General features: G+C 36.0%; 3 protein-coding genes across 3 annotated transcripts; 1 reads left to right on the forward strand and 2 right to left on the reverse strand.

Annotated features, from left to right (window-relative positions):
* The first annotated feature begins 1057 nt into the window (after nt 1-1057).
* LOC131150640 (uncharacterized) lies at nt 1058-3316 on the forward strand. The gene is made up of 4 exons (XM_058101493.1): nt 1058-1582; nt 1676-1790; nt 1896-2010; nt 2238-3316. Exons 1-4 carry the CDS (start codon nt 1482-1484, stop codon nt 2996-2998), a joined length of 1092 nt encoding a protein of 363 aa, XP_057957476.1. The 5' UTR covers nt 1058-1481; the 3' UTR covers nt 2999-3316.
* Nucleotides 3317-6295: 2979 nt separating this feature from the next.
* On the reverse strand, nt 6296-9307 carry LOC131150641 (uncharacterized). Its single transcript, XM_058101494.1, has 4 exons — nt 8742-9307; nt 8375-8533; nt 7654-8169; nt 6296-7297 (listed from the first exon to the last, which is right to left on the reverse strand). Exons 1-4 carry the CDS (start codon nt 9069-9071, stop codon nt 6401-6403), a joined length of 1902 nt encoding a protein of 633 aa, XP_057957477.1. The 5' UTR covers nt 9072-9307; the 3' UTR covers nt 6296-6400.
* Nucleotides 9308-10929: 1622 nt separating this feature from the next.
* LOC131151420 (uncharacterized mitochondrial protein AtMg00810-like) lies at nt 10930-12267 on the reverse strand. Its single transcript, XM_058102665.1, has 2 exons — nt 11392-12267; nt 10930-11295 (listed from the first exon to the last, which is right to left on the reverse strand). The coding sequence occupies exons 1-2, from the start codon at nt 12265-12267 to the stop codon at nt 10930-10932; spliced, it is 1242 nt and encodes a 413-aa protein (XP_057958648.1).
* Nucleotides 12268-17569: the final 5302 nt, after the last annotated feature.

Genomic DNA, 17569 nt, shown 5'->3' on the forward strand with positions numbered 1-17569 from the left:
TACTTTACAATTCTTTACTGGTCAAGCCTGAAGGCATTTAACTCGTTTGGAATTTAGGTCACAAACGTTGAAATTAAATATTAAAGTTACTCTGCTAAGCATGCAGATGATTTATGAAGCCACTTATCATTCCTTTTATTTGATCCAATCATAGAGGGATCTAATATATAGGAATTGGATCTTTTGCTATGAGTATAATTAAATATTGGGTAACAAACATGGTATTCAAATTCAAATTAAGGGCTATTTGATATTGTTTCTATTTTTGTTTTCAATTCTTATTTCTCTTAAATAAAGAATATTGTGAAAAACTTTTGTTTATGTTACCCACTTTTTATTTGTGTTATTGTCGATCGTTTGCAAAAACATAAAAAATAAAAATTTAGATTTTATGGTTTTTAGTTTTAAGTTGTCTTTCGCAACTCATTGACAAAATATTTTAATATTCAGAATAAGCTTTATTGGATTAAATTATTCATTTTATACATATTTTATAATTAAAATTAAACAAAATGACCATACGAATTTAAAATATAACTAAAATAAAATTCTCCATAAAATTTTAAAAATGTGTAACAATATAAAATCCATTTGCAAAATGTATTTTTTTACTATTTTTCACTTGTAAAGTTAATAAAATTGTTCTCGTAAAGTGAATTTTGAAATATAAGAATGAAGTAAAATAATTGTATTTTTAGTTTAATTTGTACTTTTATTTTCTAATCATTTTTTAAATTATTATTTCTTCGAAAGATAAAATAAAGAATTGTTTGATTAAAATTGTAAACTATTTTAATTTTAAATATTAAACGAAGATGCAGTTGTTTTCCGGCTTCCTGACACTTCAATGGGTTTTCTCGTTTTCACACTAGACCACCAAGATATATATATATATATAAAAATATGTAAGAAGAGGTAGTCTACACGTCTATATGAATGACTATGCACTTGGGTGGGTGGGTAACTCGTACCAGAAGGGGAGTCTGATAAACGTGGAGGTGGCCTTTGCAGCTTCTCTGCTACTTTAATATTTTGAACTTTTATGGTAAAGTTGAGTGAGCCTTACAGGAGAGGCTGGGGTTTGCTTGGATGCCACCGACAGTGACAATGTCATGAAATCTCCCCCAGTCTGCGAATGGTCAATAGAGAGAGAAAGACCCTTGGGTCTTGGGGAAGCAGGCATGTGGATGAGTGGGGGACACACCAAACTCATCAATAAACTCCTTGAATAATTGAGTGATTGACAGAAAAGAAAGGAAAAAGAAAGCCAGAAAATTTTCAAAACACAAGAGAAAGAAAGTAGTCCCCTCGCTCTTGCTCTCTCCGCTGCTGCTTGCTTAAATCTCGGTGCTGCATTGGTTTGAGAGAGGGAGTCTTGAAGTCACCAGTGGGGGGAGAAAACAAAAGCAGAGGCGACTGCAAGCTCTCACAAGCAGAGTCCTCTGTTCCGCTTCCGTCTCTCTCTCTCTCTCTGCTGAAACATGCCGAGACCAGGGCCAAGACCTTATGAGTGTGTTAGAAGAGCATGGCACAGTGATAGACACCAACCCATCCGAGGCACTCTCATTCAAGAAATTTTCAGGTGCTCTCTCTCTCTCTCTCTCCCTCTCCGTCGGATCTCTGTGTCTGTGTATGTGTTCTGATCTTCTTATATATCTACTTTGTGTTTGATTAGGGTTGTCAACGAGATTCACAGCTCAGCAACTAAGAAGAACAAAGAATGGCAAGACAAGGTTCCTGTAGTTGTGTTGAAAGCAGAAGAAATTATGTACTCCAAAGCAAATTCTGAGGTTCTTCTCCTTTCTTTCTCACTTTGCTCTGTCTTGCCATATTTTCATCTGGGTCTGATTCTTTTAAGTCTGCTCTCTTCATTTTGCATCTTTATGCTTCCCCAGGCTGAGTATATGGATCTTAAAACCCTCTGGGACCGGGCAAATGACGCCATTAACACGATTATCCGACGAGATGAGAGTGCTGAAACCGAAGGTCTTCTTCAGCCTTGCATTGAAGGTACCCATTTCTTCTTCTTCTTCTTCTTCTTTTGGTACCTTTCCCGGAGTTCGTTTCTCTAATATTTTCCTTAAAAATGTTCTGTTTATTTACCTCTTATGGGTGTTTATGCTTTTGGGTTTTTGTCTTCTCCGCAATATTTTGACTTGAGTGTTTGATCTCAATTACACATGTAAATATTTTGAAATGGAGATGCTCTGTGTAATTTTCCTTCCTATTTTGCTCAGCCGCTCTCAATTTGGGCTGCATGGCGAGGAGACCGTCGAGGAGCCAACGGAACAGTTGTACAAGATGCTACCTGAGTCCCAACACCCGAGAACCCACCAGTGCTCCTCTTGGTTTTGCAGAGAACGCAACTGGGGAAAATCATAAAACCAATCCACAATTCATGTCTCACAAGTCAAATTTTGTGAAACCCACGACCGTAGATTCTACTCAAGGCTTAGAATCTGGCAACCCTGTTAAAAAATTTCGCTTTACTACCGAGAATGTTCCTCTATCTCGAAGCAACCGATGCTCACCTATGAAAACTTATCCTGCATCTAATTTGTGTGCTGTTTACCCTCTGTATTATGGAAATTTCCTTGAAACTGAAGGTTGTGATGGTTTCGAAGCTCCTGCAAAGTTTCATGCTAAGACCACCGAGCCTGTTGAGATGGTTGTCCAGAAAAACCTTTTTTGTTCTAATATAGATGCTCCAAACAAAAGCACTGAAGAGGATATCAGGGTCAATTTTGATAACCCAACTGAGAATGACTGTGATTTATCATTGCGCCTGGGCCCTTTGGTTGAGGATGTTGGTTCCATTAGTTCTCAAGGGGGAAACAAGTTTAGTGATCGGTTGATACAGATGGATAAAGAGTTGCTGTTCTGTCCAAGGAGCAACACTGATAATCGGTTCGATTCCTGCTCTGTTAAATTGAGTTTTGCAGGTGGAACTTCTAATGTAGAAGCACTAATGAGAAAGCAGAAGGCAATCAATCACTAGTCTTGGCACAGAAGATGGGCAGTTCCGTTGGCAGCCAAAGCTTCCTTGGAACCATGTCAGCGGAAGAATGAGAAAGGAAGGTTTGTAGGCTAACTCTTGCTTCTGAACGTCTCAAAATTTTGAAGTTGTTCGGCATATATCTGCTACTAGAGCTTTCTTTTCCCTGTTCTTAACTGTTATGTTAATATGGTAGTGAGTTGCTTATTGCAATGTTGCCAAAGTATGTGAAGTGTAAATAAAGATCTAATGTAAATAGATGTAGTCGCGGACAAAGTGATAAACGCATCAGTGAAGCGGACAATTTGGTCTACAATGTGCGCAGAAATATATCGTTTTAACTGAATGCTGCTTCTTCAGCTAGCATAAAGCTTTGAGATATCTAACATCTAACTTTATAAACTTTGTTAATTTTATTTGCTTGATCAAATAGCAATAAAAGCACTAGAGGCTGATATGGATAATGGAGATTCCAGGCTCTGCCAGCAACCTAGCATAGAAAATGTGAAACTTTTGAGCAGGTGCATATATTTGGCATTTGCACCTCAATTTTGGATTTTGATCACTGTGGTGTCAATTGTTTGAAAAGTCTCTGATAAATGAAGAGGAATTGACCCTTAAATTGGCATTCTTGGGTATCACGAAACTATTCTAAAATTGTTGGGTACTTGGGTGTGCTTGTCAACGATTCCTTTTCTTAAAGTAATAATGTTGAATAGGTTAAGTAGAGGTTGTGTTGGGAGGGAATAATGTTTCAATTTTGCTATGCCGTATGCACCTCTCGTTTTGTAAACTTTTCTTGTAGATTAGTGGTTGCATGGAGATATGACCATGATTTGTGGGCAGCTAGTTCCCATATTTTTTACATGCTCAGGTCTATTCAGAATGTCCCAATGGAAGGGCTGATCCTGTGGTTTTTCCATGGTGGTCCATCTGCATATCCAAATAAACTTGAGTTTTGGACCCCATGACATTGGGACCCCATGAGAGACTGGGAAGTCTTTTCCCCTGCTTGTCCTGTATTATTATTTTTTTTTCCCTTTTGTGAAAATGGGGTTTGAATGAAAACACAGGCAAAGTGGTGTCTCTTCACTTTTAATCCTTAAACTGAACTATTAAAAACAAATAATCTCCGGTACTCAATATACCTGGAGTTGCTTGGACCCATGCTAATTGGTCTAACTAAGAGGTGGGGAGGGAATGATTAGTTGAAAAAATGGATAGGACTTTTTGTTTGTGTTAGTGGGGTGCAAGGAGATGTCTCTTTGCAAATCTTAATTGTTATCTTGAGTCAAGAATGGACCCCATGCCATCGACTAGACGATAATGAAAGGCTGGATAGAGCTTGTTGGTTGCGTGAGTGGTGGGTATTGTTTACAAGACACTAGTGTCCTTCCCTTCCATCTCTGGGATCAGAACAAAATCTGATCATTCTTGATTGCAAATCAGAAAAATATCCAAGTTTTGATTTCCGAGTATTTGGTATTAGGCCCTGTGTATAAAGTAAAGACCGGGGTGGGCCGGGGGGTTGGAAGGGAATTACAATGGTAGCAGCTATGAGACCCTGGGATTTTTAAACATGTGGGATCCTTAAGAAGGGTCAAGGGTGGAATAAGTAAAAATAATGAAGTGACAGGTGCGGAGAGGAAGTAATGTTGGTGGGACCCAGAAACAGCAACGAAGAGATAATAAGTTAAGAGGCAAAGGTCAAGGAACAGTATAATTTTCAATGGGACGGTTGGGAATGGCTTTGGTAACTTGGTAAAAGATGAAACAAAGAGTAAAGTAAAATATTTTGTCTACTTGCTGGGAGATCTCTTGGCTTTTTTATTCCTCTGAACATTATTGAAGCTTTTGCATACATTTAGAACTCACTTTCCTTGGAATCTCTCTTTCCTTGTAGGCTTCTAAAATATTGTCTACTTGCTGGCAAACCTGTTGGCTTTCTATTCCTCTGAACATTATTGAAGCTTTTGCATACATTAAGAAGTTACTTTCTTTGAACCTCTCTTTCCTTTGTAGGCTACTGGGCTTGTTTCTTTTGAAGAGCGGGCTAAAGTTGCATTTAAGAGTTGGGTAAGGCATGACAACTTGTGCAAATTCCCCATCACATGGGTGAGAAAGGGGAAAATTTTTATCTGGGTCATCAAGCTTGGTATGAGTGAAGGCCCTGTCAATGTTGCATATTCATAATTAGTAGTTCGGAACAAAAATGAATTTTTTTTATGCAATAAAGTTTCCCGCTAGCATGGTGGTAAAGTTTCTCAGGTCTTATATTAGTTCAGAAGGAAGTACAAAGATGATCAAAATGGGTGTTGAAAATTCAGCTTATTGACACGGGATAGATCATAGTACACTTATTTTTTCCCTAGAGAGAGAGAGAGAGAGAGTTTATTGAGCAATTCACTTAATCCATTTTATGAAATGGGTCCACTAGGAGTTGTATTTTTTGCTTGATTATTGGCCTCACACAAGGTGATCCACTTATTTCTGTATATGATTTTTTAGGTAGAATGCTTTACTGATGGACTGGGATTTGCTAGAAATGGAGGTGTTTTGAGTTCATGGCCCCCACCTGTTTATAACCCATCCTATTAATTTTTTCCATTAGAAGTATCACTTTAACTGAAACTTGAGTGAAGGGATTAGAGAGTTGTTGATTGGGGTATGATAGTCCATTGGATTATTTTTCCTTTGTTTTTTTGGTAATAGTCGCATGTATTATTAATTTATGGGTCAAAAATTTGATCAGCTGTGCCATCAGATACCTCTCAAGACATTATATCATTAACCCCAGCAAAATTGTTTAGCAGATGTTGCATTAAAGATGCGCATCTGCGTTCCTGCATTTTCGAGAATTAGGCTCTATATTAATTTAGAAACTCTATTTTTATCACAGGGTGATTGAGATGCTATTGATGATGTCATCTCGTTCAGATCCAACCAATCAAAGGATGCCACATCACCTGTGATGTCATCTGTGACAGTCACAAAATGAATAGCATGGTTCATTTTGATTAGGGAGTTGATATTAGGCAAAGGGGCAGTGGTGAATGATGAATGTGTCATGATGCTTGAGGCCTGGGCAAGGACTTTAATATCACTTAAATGCTGTGCTTAAGAGTATGAATTTCGAGCATTGAATTTGGATTTTGATGGATTTTGACAAGTTTTAATATAATTTTATATTATATTTTATTTAAATTCAATACAATCCCAAATCTATAATCTCTCCAAACATAGAGTATGTGTCAAATGGCTGGAAATCACACCTAGGGATATCTATTGAGTTTACTCAAATTTGCTGCTTTTAACTTTTCCCTTTTATTGCAAATCCTTGAAATCCCAAGAATTCCAAAAGAATTTTCTTACTCTCCAAATGTACGTGGTGTTTACTTTTTGTAATCATGAGAAAAGAGAAAGTGTGGAAGTGGTAGAAGAAGATGACGAGGATGACAACGATGATGAACTAAAATGAAACTCGATCTGCAATCGCTGATGAAGTGAGAGACTAGAAATTGTACCCTTTTGTTCTTCTGTTTCCAGCTCACTAAGTGGTATGGCAGCAAGAAACCTCTTAATAAACTCTCTACAACAGTCTTTGCCCCTGCAAATTATTTCTTCCCCCTCCTGCCCTTGATCAGAAGTCTCCACTCCAGTTCTTTCCTCTGAGCTACTTTCTTCTTTCTTCACCTTCCTGCACATTGAAGATGATTCATCGAATCTTAATATGTAAGCCTGATTGCACCCCTCGAAGAGCCGCTCACCCAGTGTGTCAATGAGATAGCAAGCATTGGCTTCAACCTTCAACACGAAGAAATGATCATTCCAACTAACTATGTAAACGCTTTCTTCATAATCTTCAAGATTGCTAGTAATTTCATTCCATATTTCGTCAAAAGACATGCGTCCTTTCAAGAGTTCAAACTTTTCTGGGCTGAAAAAACCCACAAAAGATTTGTCGGGCCGAACAGAGAGAGGCCTCAGGCGAGCCTGCAGCACAGTTTCGAGGTCAAAATGCTTGTCGGGAAAGGCATTTGTGTAGGCTTCACTGCTGCAAAGCTTTCTCCACTCAGAGGAGCCTCGAGTAATGAGGTCATTGAATTCCGGTCTTGTGGGCATTGCACCTTGGTTTGATTGGAGCCAGTTGGCGATTACAGTGACTAATGCAGTGCAGGCGCCCTCTCCGTCAGCTTGCTCGCTGCATTGATCGAACGAGGCAAAGAACAAATTGGCATTGAGCACTGCTTGCCCGTCCCTGCTCCCCAGTTCCTTTGACTCCCAGCTACCAGTGAGGAGACTCTGCAGGTGACATTGAAGAAGATTAACTTGACGAACAATTACAGCATAAAAAATTTTACCCAAAGATGAAGTATTCAAAAATTAAAACTGATTTGACTGCAGATTCAAGCAGCTGTCATTTTACCATCAAATATCAAGCTCAAACTTCAACATTTCCGTTGGTCAGTGCGAGCATAATTTTTTAAAAACTTTTATCTAGTATGTATCCATTTGTAAATGCGCTCGCTTGGGATGGAACGGATCAACCCAGTATGCAAACATGCCAAACGGGTCCATAAATATTATAAAGAGGAAAATCATCTAGTTCAAAGCACTAGACTATGCAAATACTAAATAGTCTATGTCCAGTCTTTTACCAGTTCAGAATCAGAATGAATTGACTCGGTTGGGGAAGAACCACTGAGTTGGTGATCGGCATGGACAACCGGGTTATCATCAACACGGCTGGTCTTCTTAAACAGCAGCTCTATTTTCTTTCTCACTGACCCAGAGCTCAACCTCTTTCTCTTCCATGACAAAAGCTCAACCTTCTGAACTGAGTCCGGCTGAGTCTCTGAACTCGGAGGCCATTCCAACTCCATTATCATCTTCGACTTGTTATCATCACTATCAATCACGCCACTTGACTCATTCCTGGGTGAACCTTCTGAGTCAAACACAGCTGACTCGTCGGTGTCACCAGAACTCTCAACGTCCTGGCGGGCCTTTCTCATGATCTCGGTCTTCTTTTTCAGGAGCCTTCTGAAGAACCAGTCTTCCTTATTTGAATTTGACTTAACGATGTTTCTGGCGACCCTGTCCAACTCAGCCGCATTTTGAACAATTCCAAACTCGTCTTGACAATTTCTGATCTCCACAAAGCTCACAGATATCTGCATATACCAAAATACCAATCCACGTCAATTCAACAAAATTATAAAACAAAAACAAAGGAAAGGCCGTATAAAATTAAGGAGCCTTTATGCCAAAAATGCTTCATAGCATAGAAAATTTCTTGGTTTATAAATATCGCCAGTGTTTTTATAGAACACTTTTTTTTTTCATGAAAATGGAAAATGTAGAGAGCTGCTGGTTTACCAAAAGTGTAGTTTGTGTGTTAGAACCGGTAGCGTGGTATAAGGTGATGGGTAGCTTTCTTTCAACGAGGGGCTCCATCTTTGAGGCCAGCTCCCCTATATTTAGGGACGCCTTCCCTAGCACGGTCCCTTTACTACCCTTTGATTCTGCTCTTCTTACCTGCATACATGTATATAATTTGAAACTCAACGCATGTCTAAAAAAAAAAAACAAAATATATACAGAATTGTGAAAAGGGAATAGATATTATATTGGACTTCTGCGAAATCATTTATTTCATAAAACATTTATGGGCATGTGCATGTATACGACACTAATTTGGTTGAATTCAATAACAGCAGGGTAGGAGTTGAGCATCCCAACTTACATGTATAATTTTGAAGGAAACTTCCCAGGGCGAGAAAGAGAATTTATCCTTTGAAAAGACTGAAAAATCGCATATGCTCTGGAACTCTTCATCCCATTCAATGGATTCTCCTCTTGCAATTCTTATGCTCGAAATATCTCTTGGCGTTTTCGACGGTCGATGAAATGGGACTAGTAATCCACTCTTAGGCCCCTTCCACCTTGTTTCAATGGCTACCATTTTAACTACATCTTCTTCCATATCCAACCCCTCGAGCTTCCATGGTTTCACCTTCACTAAAAACCTTTTTGGTGGTGCTGGCGCCGACGGCCTTCGCGACCACTTGATCATCAACACCGATAATAAAAATAAATAATAGACGGGTAAAAATATGTATAAATAATTAAAAATAAATAAATGACAGGACAAAAATATGTATCAATAATAAGCTTTAAATTGAAAACTCGAACGGAAAAAGAAAGAAAGGAAAGGATAGGAACGAAGGAGGATGCTTATTCTGAATCTGAATTGGGTTATTCATGGTTATTTGTATTTATATGATTTCTTGCGCCGTCAGGAATGCAAATGAGAGAGAGAGAGAGAGAGAGGCGTGTGAACGTCACGAATTTGTGTGAGGAGACACGACAACGCGGCCGGGCGATAGAACACGTGGGATACGCGTGAGCAATACGGGGGCAATTGGGTTTCGTTTCTTCTCTTGATTGGCTGTCACCTTCGCTTCGTGGAAAGGAAGGAACGGCCTTATTCCCGTCTCGCCACGTGTCTTCATCGCGTGACTTTCAAGGGAGGTCATCCCGCATAGGATAATAGACAAACGAAGCCCAGTTGGATCGCTGGATGACCGGCTGTGATTCTTTAGGAAGAATGAGTGGGTCAGCTTGAGCTGTCACGCATTGAATAAGTGACCGCCAGTGACATTAGTGTTTTACCTAAGCTGGCGAGGACAGGGAGGTAGTTTGACGAAATTGTCCCTAGCCTAGGGGCTAAGCAAAGGAGGCCGGATGTTGATTTTTGGGCATCTCTGGGAAGTTTTGACAAATTCAATGTAACGCTTTTACGCGGATTGTAACGCCATGTTCCCTTATTATATATATATGAAATATTTTTCTACTTTTTTTTACTTTTCTTAACATAAATTGAATAGTTGATTTTATATTTGTTTTTAAAATTTTTATTTTTTATTTCAATTGTGTTTTTGACTTATTTTAACTCTTGAAGTTTATAATTTTTATTTGATATTTTTTTAATAGAAATATTATTTAGGACAATGAAATTTATAAATGAAGAAGTCATTAGAAGAAGGTGAAATGTTGAAAATAAGAATGATTTTTTTATAAAAAAATTATTTTTATTTATAAAAAATGATTTTCTAGAAGGAAAAAATTATTTTTAGTTTGATTAAAGTAATTTTCCACTACAAAAAAATGATTTTCCTCTATAAGCATTTATTTGTTCTTATTTTAAGTACTATTTTCAATAGGGGTTTTTTGGGGGCAGGGCAGGGGGTGCAGATTCAAGTTGTAAAATTTATTTGACTCTCTTATGGAAAAGGAGTTGTTAGAAAGAATTAATCCTAAATATAAGTGGAGAGCTTATATAACAACTAAAATATTAAAAATAATCAAAAATGATATATATATATATATATATATATAAAATTAATGCATTGACAACTTTCAAATTGAGGATAGATGGAATGTGTATATAACTTTTAAAAGTTTTTCAAAAAAAATTAAAACTAGTTTAGACACAATGCACTATATAAAAGAGACAAAATTCACCCTAAAAAATTCCAATTTTGCTGAAAAAATTATGCATGTGCTTGTAAAATTTTCCTATATAAGGAAATCAATATTTGAAAAATATTCTAATTGAAGAAAAAAGACTTGCACATCACGTGGGGGTATGAAATATGTAGAATTTGTTATGTGATTGTGATGGTAGTTATAAAAAAACTGAACATCTATCAAGAACCTGAACATCTTCTTTCAGATTATCAAGATGAAGTTACAATATGTAATTAATTTTAAATATGCCCAGCCAGCTTTATATACAAGTGCTAGCTAACGAAAAGAAAAAACAAATAAAACAATTTCTTGTTAAAAAAAAACTATTACAGATATTTTATTAAAGCTACCAATGGTTATAAAAAATATATCACAGGCAGCAGATCTTCTTTTTCCATGCTTTATTCTTGAACCACTGTTTTTCTTTTTACTGAACTTAACACCCCAGCATTAATGATTGGCTCACTAAGTTTAACACCCCCGCCACCCCTCAAGAGCAAAGCTCTTGCTGCTTGATCTTTTATAGTACAATCCGGATATTCAACTTGATGAGCAAAGATATTAATCAAACCCAACTTCTTGATCATTCTAATATGATTGTTTACACCAAGTGCCTTAGTAAAAATGTCAGTCAACTGATTTTTAGATGCAACATGAAAAGTTTTGATCATACCATCTAGAACTCTGTTTCTAATAATATGACAATCCGCTTCTATATGTTTTGATCGTTCATGTAATAATGGATTTGCAGCTATATGCAAAGCTGCCTAGTTGTCACAGTAAAGTAAAACTGATTTTTCATGCTTAACTTGTAAATCTCTTAGTAAAAATAAAATCCAAGTAATTTTACAAGTAGTGCTTGCCATTGATCTATATTCAGCCTCAGCTGAAGATCTTGATACCATTGATTGCTTCTTTGATCTCCAAGAAATCAAAGCATCTCCAAGAAAAACATAATATCTAGTAAGAGACTTCCTTGTATCTGGGCATCCAGCCCAATCAGCATCACAATATACCTTCAATTGTAAATCTGAACTACTAGAAAATAAAATTCCTTGCCCAGGTGTCCCCTTGATGAATTGTAGAATTCTTGTTGCAACTTGCATATGAGGAACTCTCGATTTGGCCAAAAACTGAATCAGCCTGTTCACAGCATATGTAATATCTGGTCTGCTGAGTGTTAAATAAATCAATTTTCCTATAAGCCTTCTATACTTGCCTGAATCTGATAGAAGTTCACCATTGTCATTTGACAATTTTAATTGTTGTTCCATTGGAGACTTAGCAGGTTTACAACCCATCATTCTTGTCTCCTTTAAAATGTCTAAAGCAAACTTTCTTTGATTTAAGCTTATTCCATTTCTTCCTCTAGCAATTTCAAGTCCTAAGAAGAACTTATGTGATCCAAGATCTTTAATTCCAAATTTAGCATCCAGAACTGTCTTTAAATTTGCTACACAAATGGGATCATTTCTTGTTATGATCATGTCATCCACATAAACCAATAAAGTTGTGAATGAGGAACCTTTGGCATGAACAAAAAGAGAATTATCAGTAGTCGATTGAATAAAACCAAGTTGTTGAATAACAAATGACAATTTCGTATACCATTGTCTTGAAGCTTGTCTCAGACCATAAAGAGATTTAAGCAACCTACAAACAACAGTATTAGATGATTGTGAAGAAGAAGCAGCAATTGAAGGCCCGTCCTTACTGTGAAAACCAGGAGGCAATGACATATATACCTCTTCATGTAAATCCCCATGTAAAAAAGCATTGTTATTATCTGGCAGCTGCTAAAGTAAGATGTACTCGAACAGTGACTGTCTTAGCAACTAGAGAAAATGTTTCAAGAAAATCAATGCCTTCTTGTTGTGTATACTCTTTAGCCACAAGTCTAGCCTTGTACCTTTCCACTGTTCCATCATAATTCAATTTAATCTTATATACCCACTTACACCCAATAGGAGTTTTTCCAGGAGGTAATGTGGTAAGTTCCCAAGTTTGATTCTGTTCAAGAGCTTGAATTTCTTTGTCCATTGCTGATCTCCATAAAGGATTTTTAACAGCTTGAAAGAAAAATTATGGCTCTTGAGGTAAAGAATTAACTGCCAGTAGATATGAATGATAGGAAGATTCTAAATGGGAATAAGTGAGTCCATCAGCCACATCATAAGCTGCTCCAGAAACATGAGTTGCAGCACAAGCATAATGCTGTAAATATGTTGGTTTAATAGATTGCCGAGATGATCTTCTGATAGGTGCTGATGGTGATTCATGAGCTGGTGTAGAAACAGGTATTGAAGTGATAGGAATAGAAACTGTAGGCATATGCAAAGAAGGAACTGCAGTAGATACTTAAGAAACCTGAACTGGTGCAGAATTAGGAGCAAAATTTGAACAAGGAATAGACTCATCTTGGATAGGAATAGGAGTGACAAAAAATTCATTTCCTGAGCTGGAAGATGCAAGATTATTAATTTCAGTAACTAAATCAAAAGGATATGAAATTGAAGCTTTACCTTCAATGTAAGGAAATATGTTTTCATGAAAAACCACATCTCTGGATATGAAAATTGAATTTGTGGACAAGTCTAAGACTTTGTAACCTTTTATGCCAAAAAGATAGCCTAGAAAGATACATCTCCTTGCTCTTGCTGCAAATTTAGATATGTTATGTGCTAATGTAGAAGCATAACAAAGACAACCAAAAATTCTTAGATGATCATAAGAAGGAGGACTGCCATAAAGAACCTCATAAGGAGTTTTATGTGATAGAGGTGTACTGGGAATCCTATTGATCAGATATACAGCAGTTAAAACACAATGCCCCCAAAGATGTAAAGGTAAATGTGAATGGAACATAAGTGACCTAGCTACATTTAAGATATGTTGATGTTTCCTTTCTACAATTGCATTTTGTTGAGGAGTCTCAACACAGCTTAAATGATGCAAAATGCCTCTTTTAGAAAAATAATCACTCATAATAAATTCAGTTCCATTATTAGTTCGAATTATCTTCACTCTTCTAGAAAATTGAGTTTCAACCATGGTACAAAATTGTTCTAATATGGATTGAGTTTGTGATTTGTGTTTTAATAAGTAAACCCATGTACATCTAGAATAATCATCCACTATAGTGAGGAAATATTTGCAAGAATCAATAGTAGATACAGAAAATGAACCCCACAAATTACAATGAATCAAGTCAAAACAATTCTAGGAAGTATGTAAACTTTTATTGAAAGGCAATCGTTTTTGTTTGGCAAGAGGACAAAAATCACAAAAAGAATCTTCACTTGAATCACAAATCTGTACATTATTTGACATGAGTAAAGACATCTTGGTATTGGAAGGATGTCCCAACCTCAAATGCCATATATGTGACTGAGTTTTATTAACAGAGGAAACTGATGAAATAAAAGAAGAAATAGAATTGCTATCTTCCAGCAGGTATACGCCATTGCACTCTTTACCCTGACCAAGTGTGTTCCAGTGAGCAAGGTCCTGGATGAAACACAAATTACCAAAGAACATAAGGCAATAAGAATCAGATTTGGTAAGTTTGCTAACTGATATAAGATTGAAATTAAAAGATGGAACACAAAGAACATCATATAAGATGATGACATTTCCAATATGTGTGACTAAAGCTAATTCATGATGACGTTTCCAATATGTGTGACTAAAGCTAATTCACCATTTGACAAATTTACATGAGTATTTATTGTGGCTATTACAGTGGTGAAACAAGACACAGAATGTACCATATGATCAGTAGCTCCTGTGTCTATGACCCAATCAGTGGTCTTGAAACAAGTTGGATTAACTAGTTTGGCTGAAAAAATGGAATGTGTTAAATTTGGATTTAAGATGGGATTAGAAACAACACCTGACATAGTTTCAAGGTAATTATTAGCTTGAGAATGTGGTTTATTAGCTATCACACCAACAACAGAAAGATCATCAGCAGATGAACACACATCAACAGCTCCAGAAACCAAATTTTGCAGTCCATTACCAGTACTTATATTGGATGCATGATAATTCTTACCAGAATTATTCCCAGTATTAAGAAAAGTTAGCAATTGCTCACATTGTGCTTTAGAAATAGGACATTGAACTGACACATTTTCAGTTGCTGCTCTTGGGCTGCAAGTAACTTGATTAACACTTGGTCTTCCTTTTGATTTATATCCCGGTGGATAACCATGTAACTTGTAACATTTATCAATTGTATGTCCAAGCATGTTGCAGTGAGTGCATAACAATCTCTCCCTTTTGTTATTTCCTTTATTCCAAGAATTTCCAGAATTACTTCCCTTTGAATTGGCATACATTGCTACTGAATCTGACTTGGCAGTGTAATATCCTCCATGTTTTACATTCTCGTGAGACTCTTCTTGAAGAACCAGAGCATAAATCTTGCTAATTGAAGGAAAAGGCTCCTGCATCAGAATTTGAGTTCTTATAGTCTCAAAATTCTCATTCAAACCCATCAAAAATCTCATAGCATAAGTCTTGTCATAAGCAGCATTTAAGGTTTTGATTGCTCCACAAGTACACTCTGGTAATGGCTCCAGATTCAACAATTGATCCCACAATTTCTTGAATCTTGTGAAGTATTCTGTAATCGTCATCTGGTTTTGTGATATATTAGAGATCTCTTTTTGAAGATTGTAGAGTTTGGGGCCACTACCTTGTGAGAAAAGTTTTTGCAATTCAAGCCACATTTCTCTGGTAGTTTAACAATACATCATGCTGCTAGATACATCAACGTGCATGGAATTTGTCATCCATGAAATCACCATCGTGTTACAGCTTAACCAATCTTCCTAGAAGGGAGATTCTGAATCTGGCTCAACAATTTTGCCATTAATGAAGCCTATCTTCTTCTTAGCAGTGAGAGCTAAGATCATAGCCCTGGACCAAGAATGATAATTCTTCATTCCAAGCAATGGTTGTGTAACTAAGATGTTGCCTGGATTTTCATTCGAATTGAGAAAATATGGATTTGTAAGATTTGAATAACTGGTTTCAACATTTGGATTACTCGATTTAGGAGATGCCATGAATGACCTTCGAGAATTCAATTGAAGAAAACAATTAGAAATAAGGAGGAAGAAGAAAAATCAAGAAATGGAAGAGCTTTTCAGCTAGCAGTGCTCTGATACCATATAAAGAAACTGAACATCTATCAAGAACCTGAACATCTTCTTTCAGATTATCAAGATGAAGTTACAATATGTAATTAATTTTACATATGCCCAGACAGCTTTATATACAAGTGCTGGCTAACGAAAAGAAAAAACAAATAAAACAATTTCTTGTTAAAAAAAAACTATTACAGATATTTTATTAAAGTTACCAATGGTTATAAAAAATATATCACAGGCAGCAAATCTTCTTCCATGCTCTGTTCTTGAATCACTGTTTTTCTTTTTACTGAGCTTAACACCCCAGCATTATTGATTGGCTCACTAAGTTTAACAGTAGTTTTCTATCTTTTCTAATCTAAATTGGCCACTTGTTATGCGTTGCAATTGAGTTTGATAAGTTTTGATTTCATATTTGGTTATATTTGATTTGTTACAAGAGGCCATACAAGACATCCCTTTTCATATTGCCAATATATTGGAAATCCAGTATCATATAGAGTATTGTACTAAGCTCGATCCCAATTTGGTCGATTGATCTTAAACCCAGTAATTTATGTCTAAAATTGAGTTGGGTTTTATGTTGGATGAAAAAAGGAAATTAACCTAGTCAAACTCAATGAAATCTATATTCGGCCTAATGAGGTTTTGGTCGATTCAAATTGTATTTATAATTTTATGAATTTTAGTTATTTCCATTTTAATATTTACCACTAGCTTCGTTTCATTTACATTTTTTTTTTTTTTTTTGTGTTTTGTTTTGTTTTTTCTTTTTTCAATCTAACTTTCTTTTTTGTCCTTTCTCCCCTACCCCACTCTCTCTCATGGCAAATGAAGGGGCCCACATGGACCCTATGATTTTTATAAAAAGAATTCAAAATTTCCCCTTTATGCAAGAGGCTTTCTTTTTTATTTTTTTAAAATTTTTTTAACATTTAATTTTCTTTCCTTTTTCCCTTCTCGAGCAAGGGTAGGGAGCCCAAGTGGGCCTCACTTAATTTTTAATTTATTTTTTGAACTTCTTTAGCACTAGCTCCATATGTGCCCTACTAATATTTTTTTATTCATTTCTAATTTTATTTTTAAACCTCTCTCTCTCTCTCTCTCTCTCTCTCTCTCTCTCTCCCCATACATTTGGCTCCATTAAATTTTTTTTTAATTATTTTTTAAACTCCTTTCTTTCTTTTACGAGACAAAATTTAAAAATCCCAACATAAGTGAATTCTACTAAAATAATTTTTTTAAAAAAAATATAGATCTCAATTAAACAATTTTCCAACACTTTCTTTTTCAATACTTTATATTATAAAATTAATTTAAATTATTAGTTCTGATAGAATCAAAGAGGAGCAAAAGACTAGGAAAAGAAAAAAGCTTTCATTAAATCATTAGGATTCTACAAGAGATAAAGATAGCTTATGTAGCCTACAAGAATAAAAGAGGAAAAGACTATTCTACACTTGACTCACTCGAAAAATGAGCAGCTCGGAAGCTATCCCAAGTATAGGAGTTATGTCGTGTAATATTAAGCCTAAGGGCTAGATCGTTTTCTCAGAGAATGCGTTTTAATCTCAATTTCACGTTCTCCTAATCGAAAATAAAAATGTACTAAACTCAGTTCAGATTCAGGATTTTTCATAATTTTGGAGACTTAAACAAAAACTTAAATTAAAGTCCTAAAACTAGCATGCTTCAATTTAAAGAGTACAAATGGAAACTCTAATCTACCTAAGGAGACATCAAAACATGCGCTAATTAAAAATGGTAACATTGATCATGGAATTAAAGCACCTAATGGAAACACAGACAAAATTCAAACACAGATTAAAAGACTAAAACTTTAATATAAACCAAGAACTTGAACCAAAGTTTAACTATCAATTGA

Source organism: Malania oleifera, chromosome 3, assembly GCF_029873635.1.
Source record: "Malania oleifera isolate guangnan ecotype guangnan chromosome 3, ASM2987363v1, whole genome shotgun sequence".
Lineage (NCBI taxonomy): Eukaryota > Viridiplantae > Streptophyta > Magnoliopsida > Santalales > Ximeniaceae > Malania > Malania oleifera.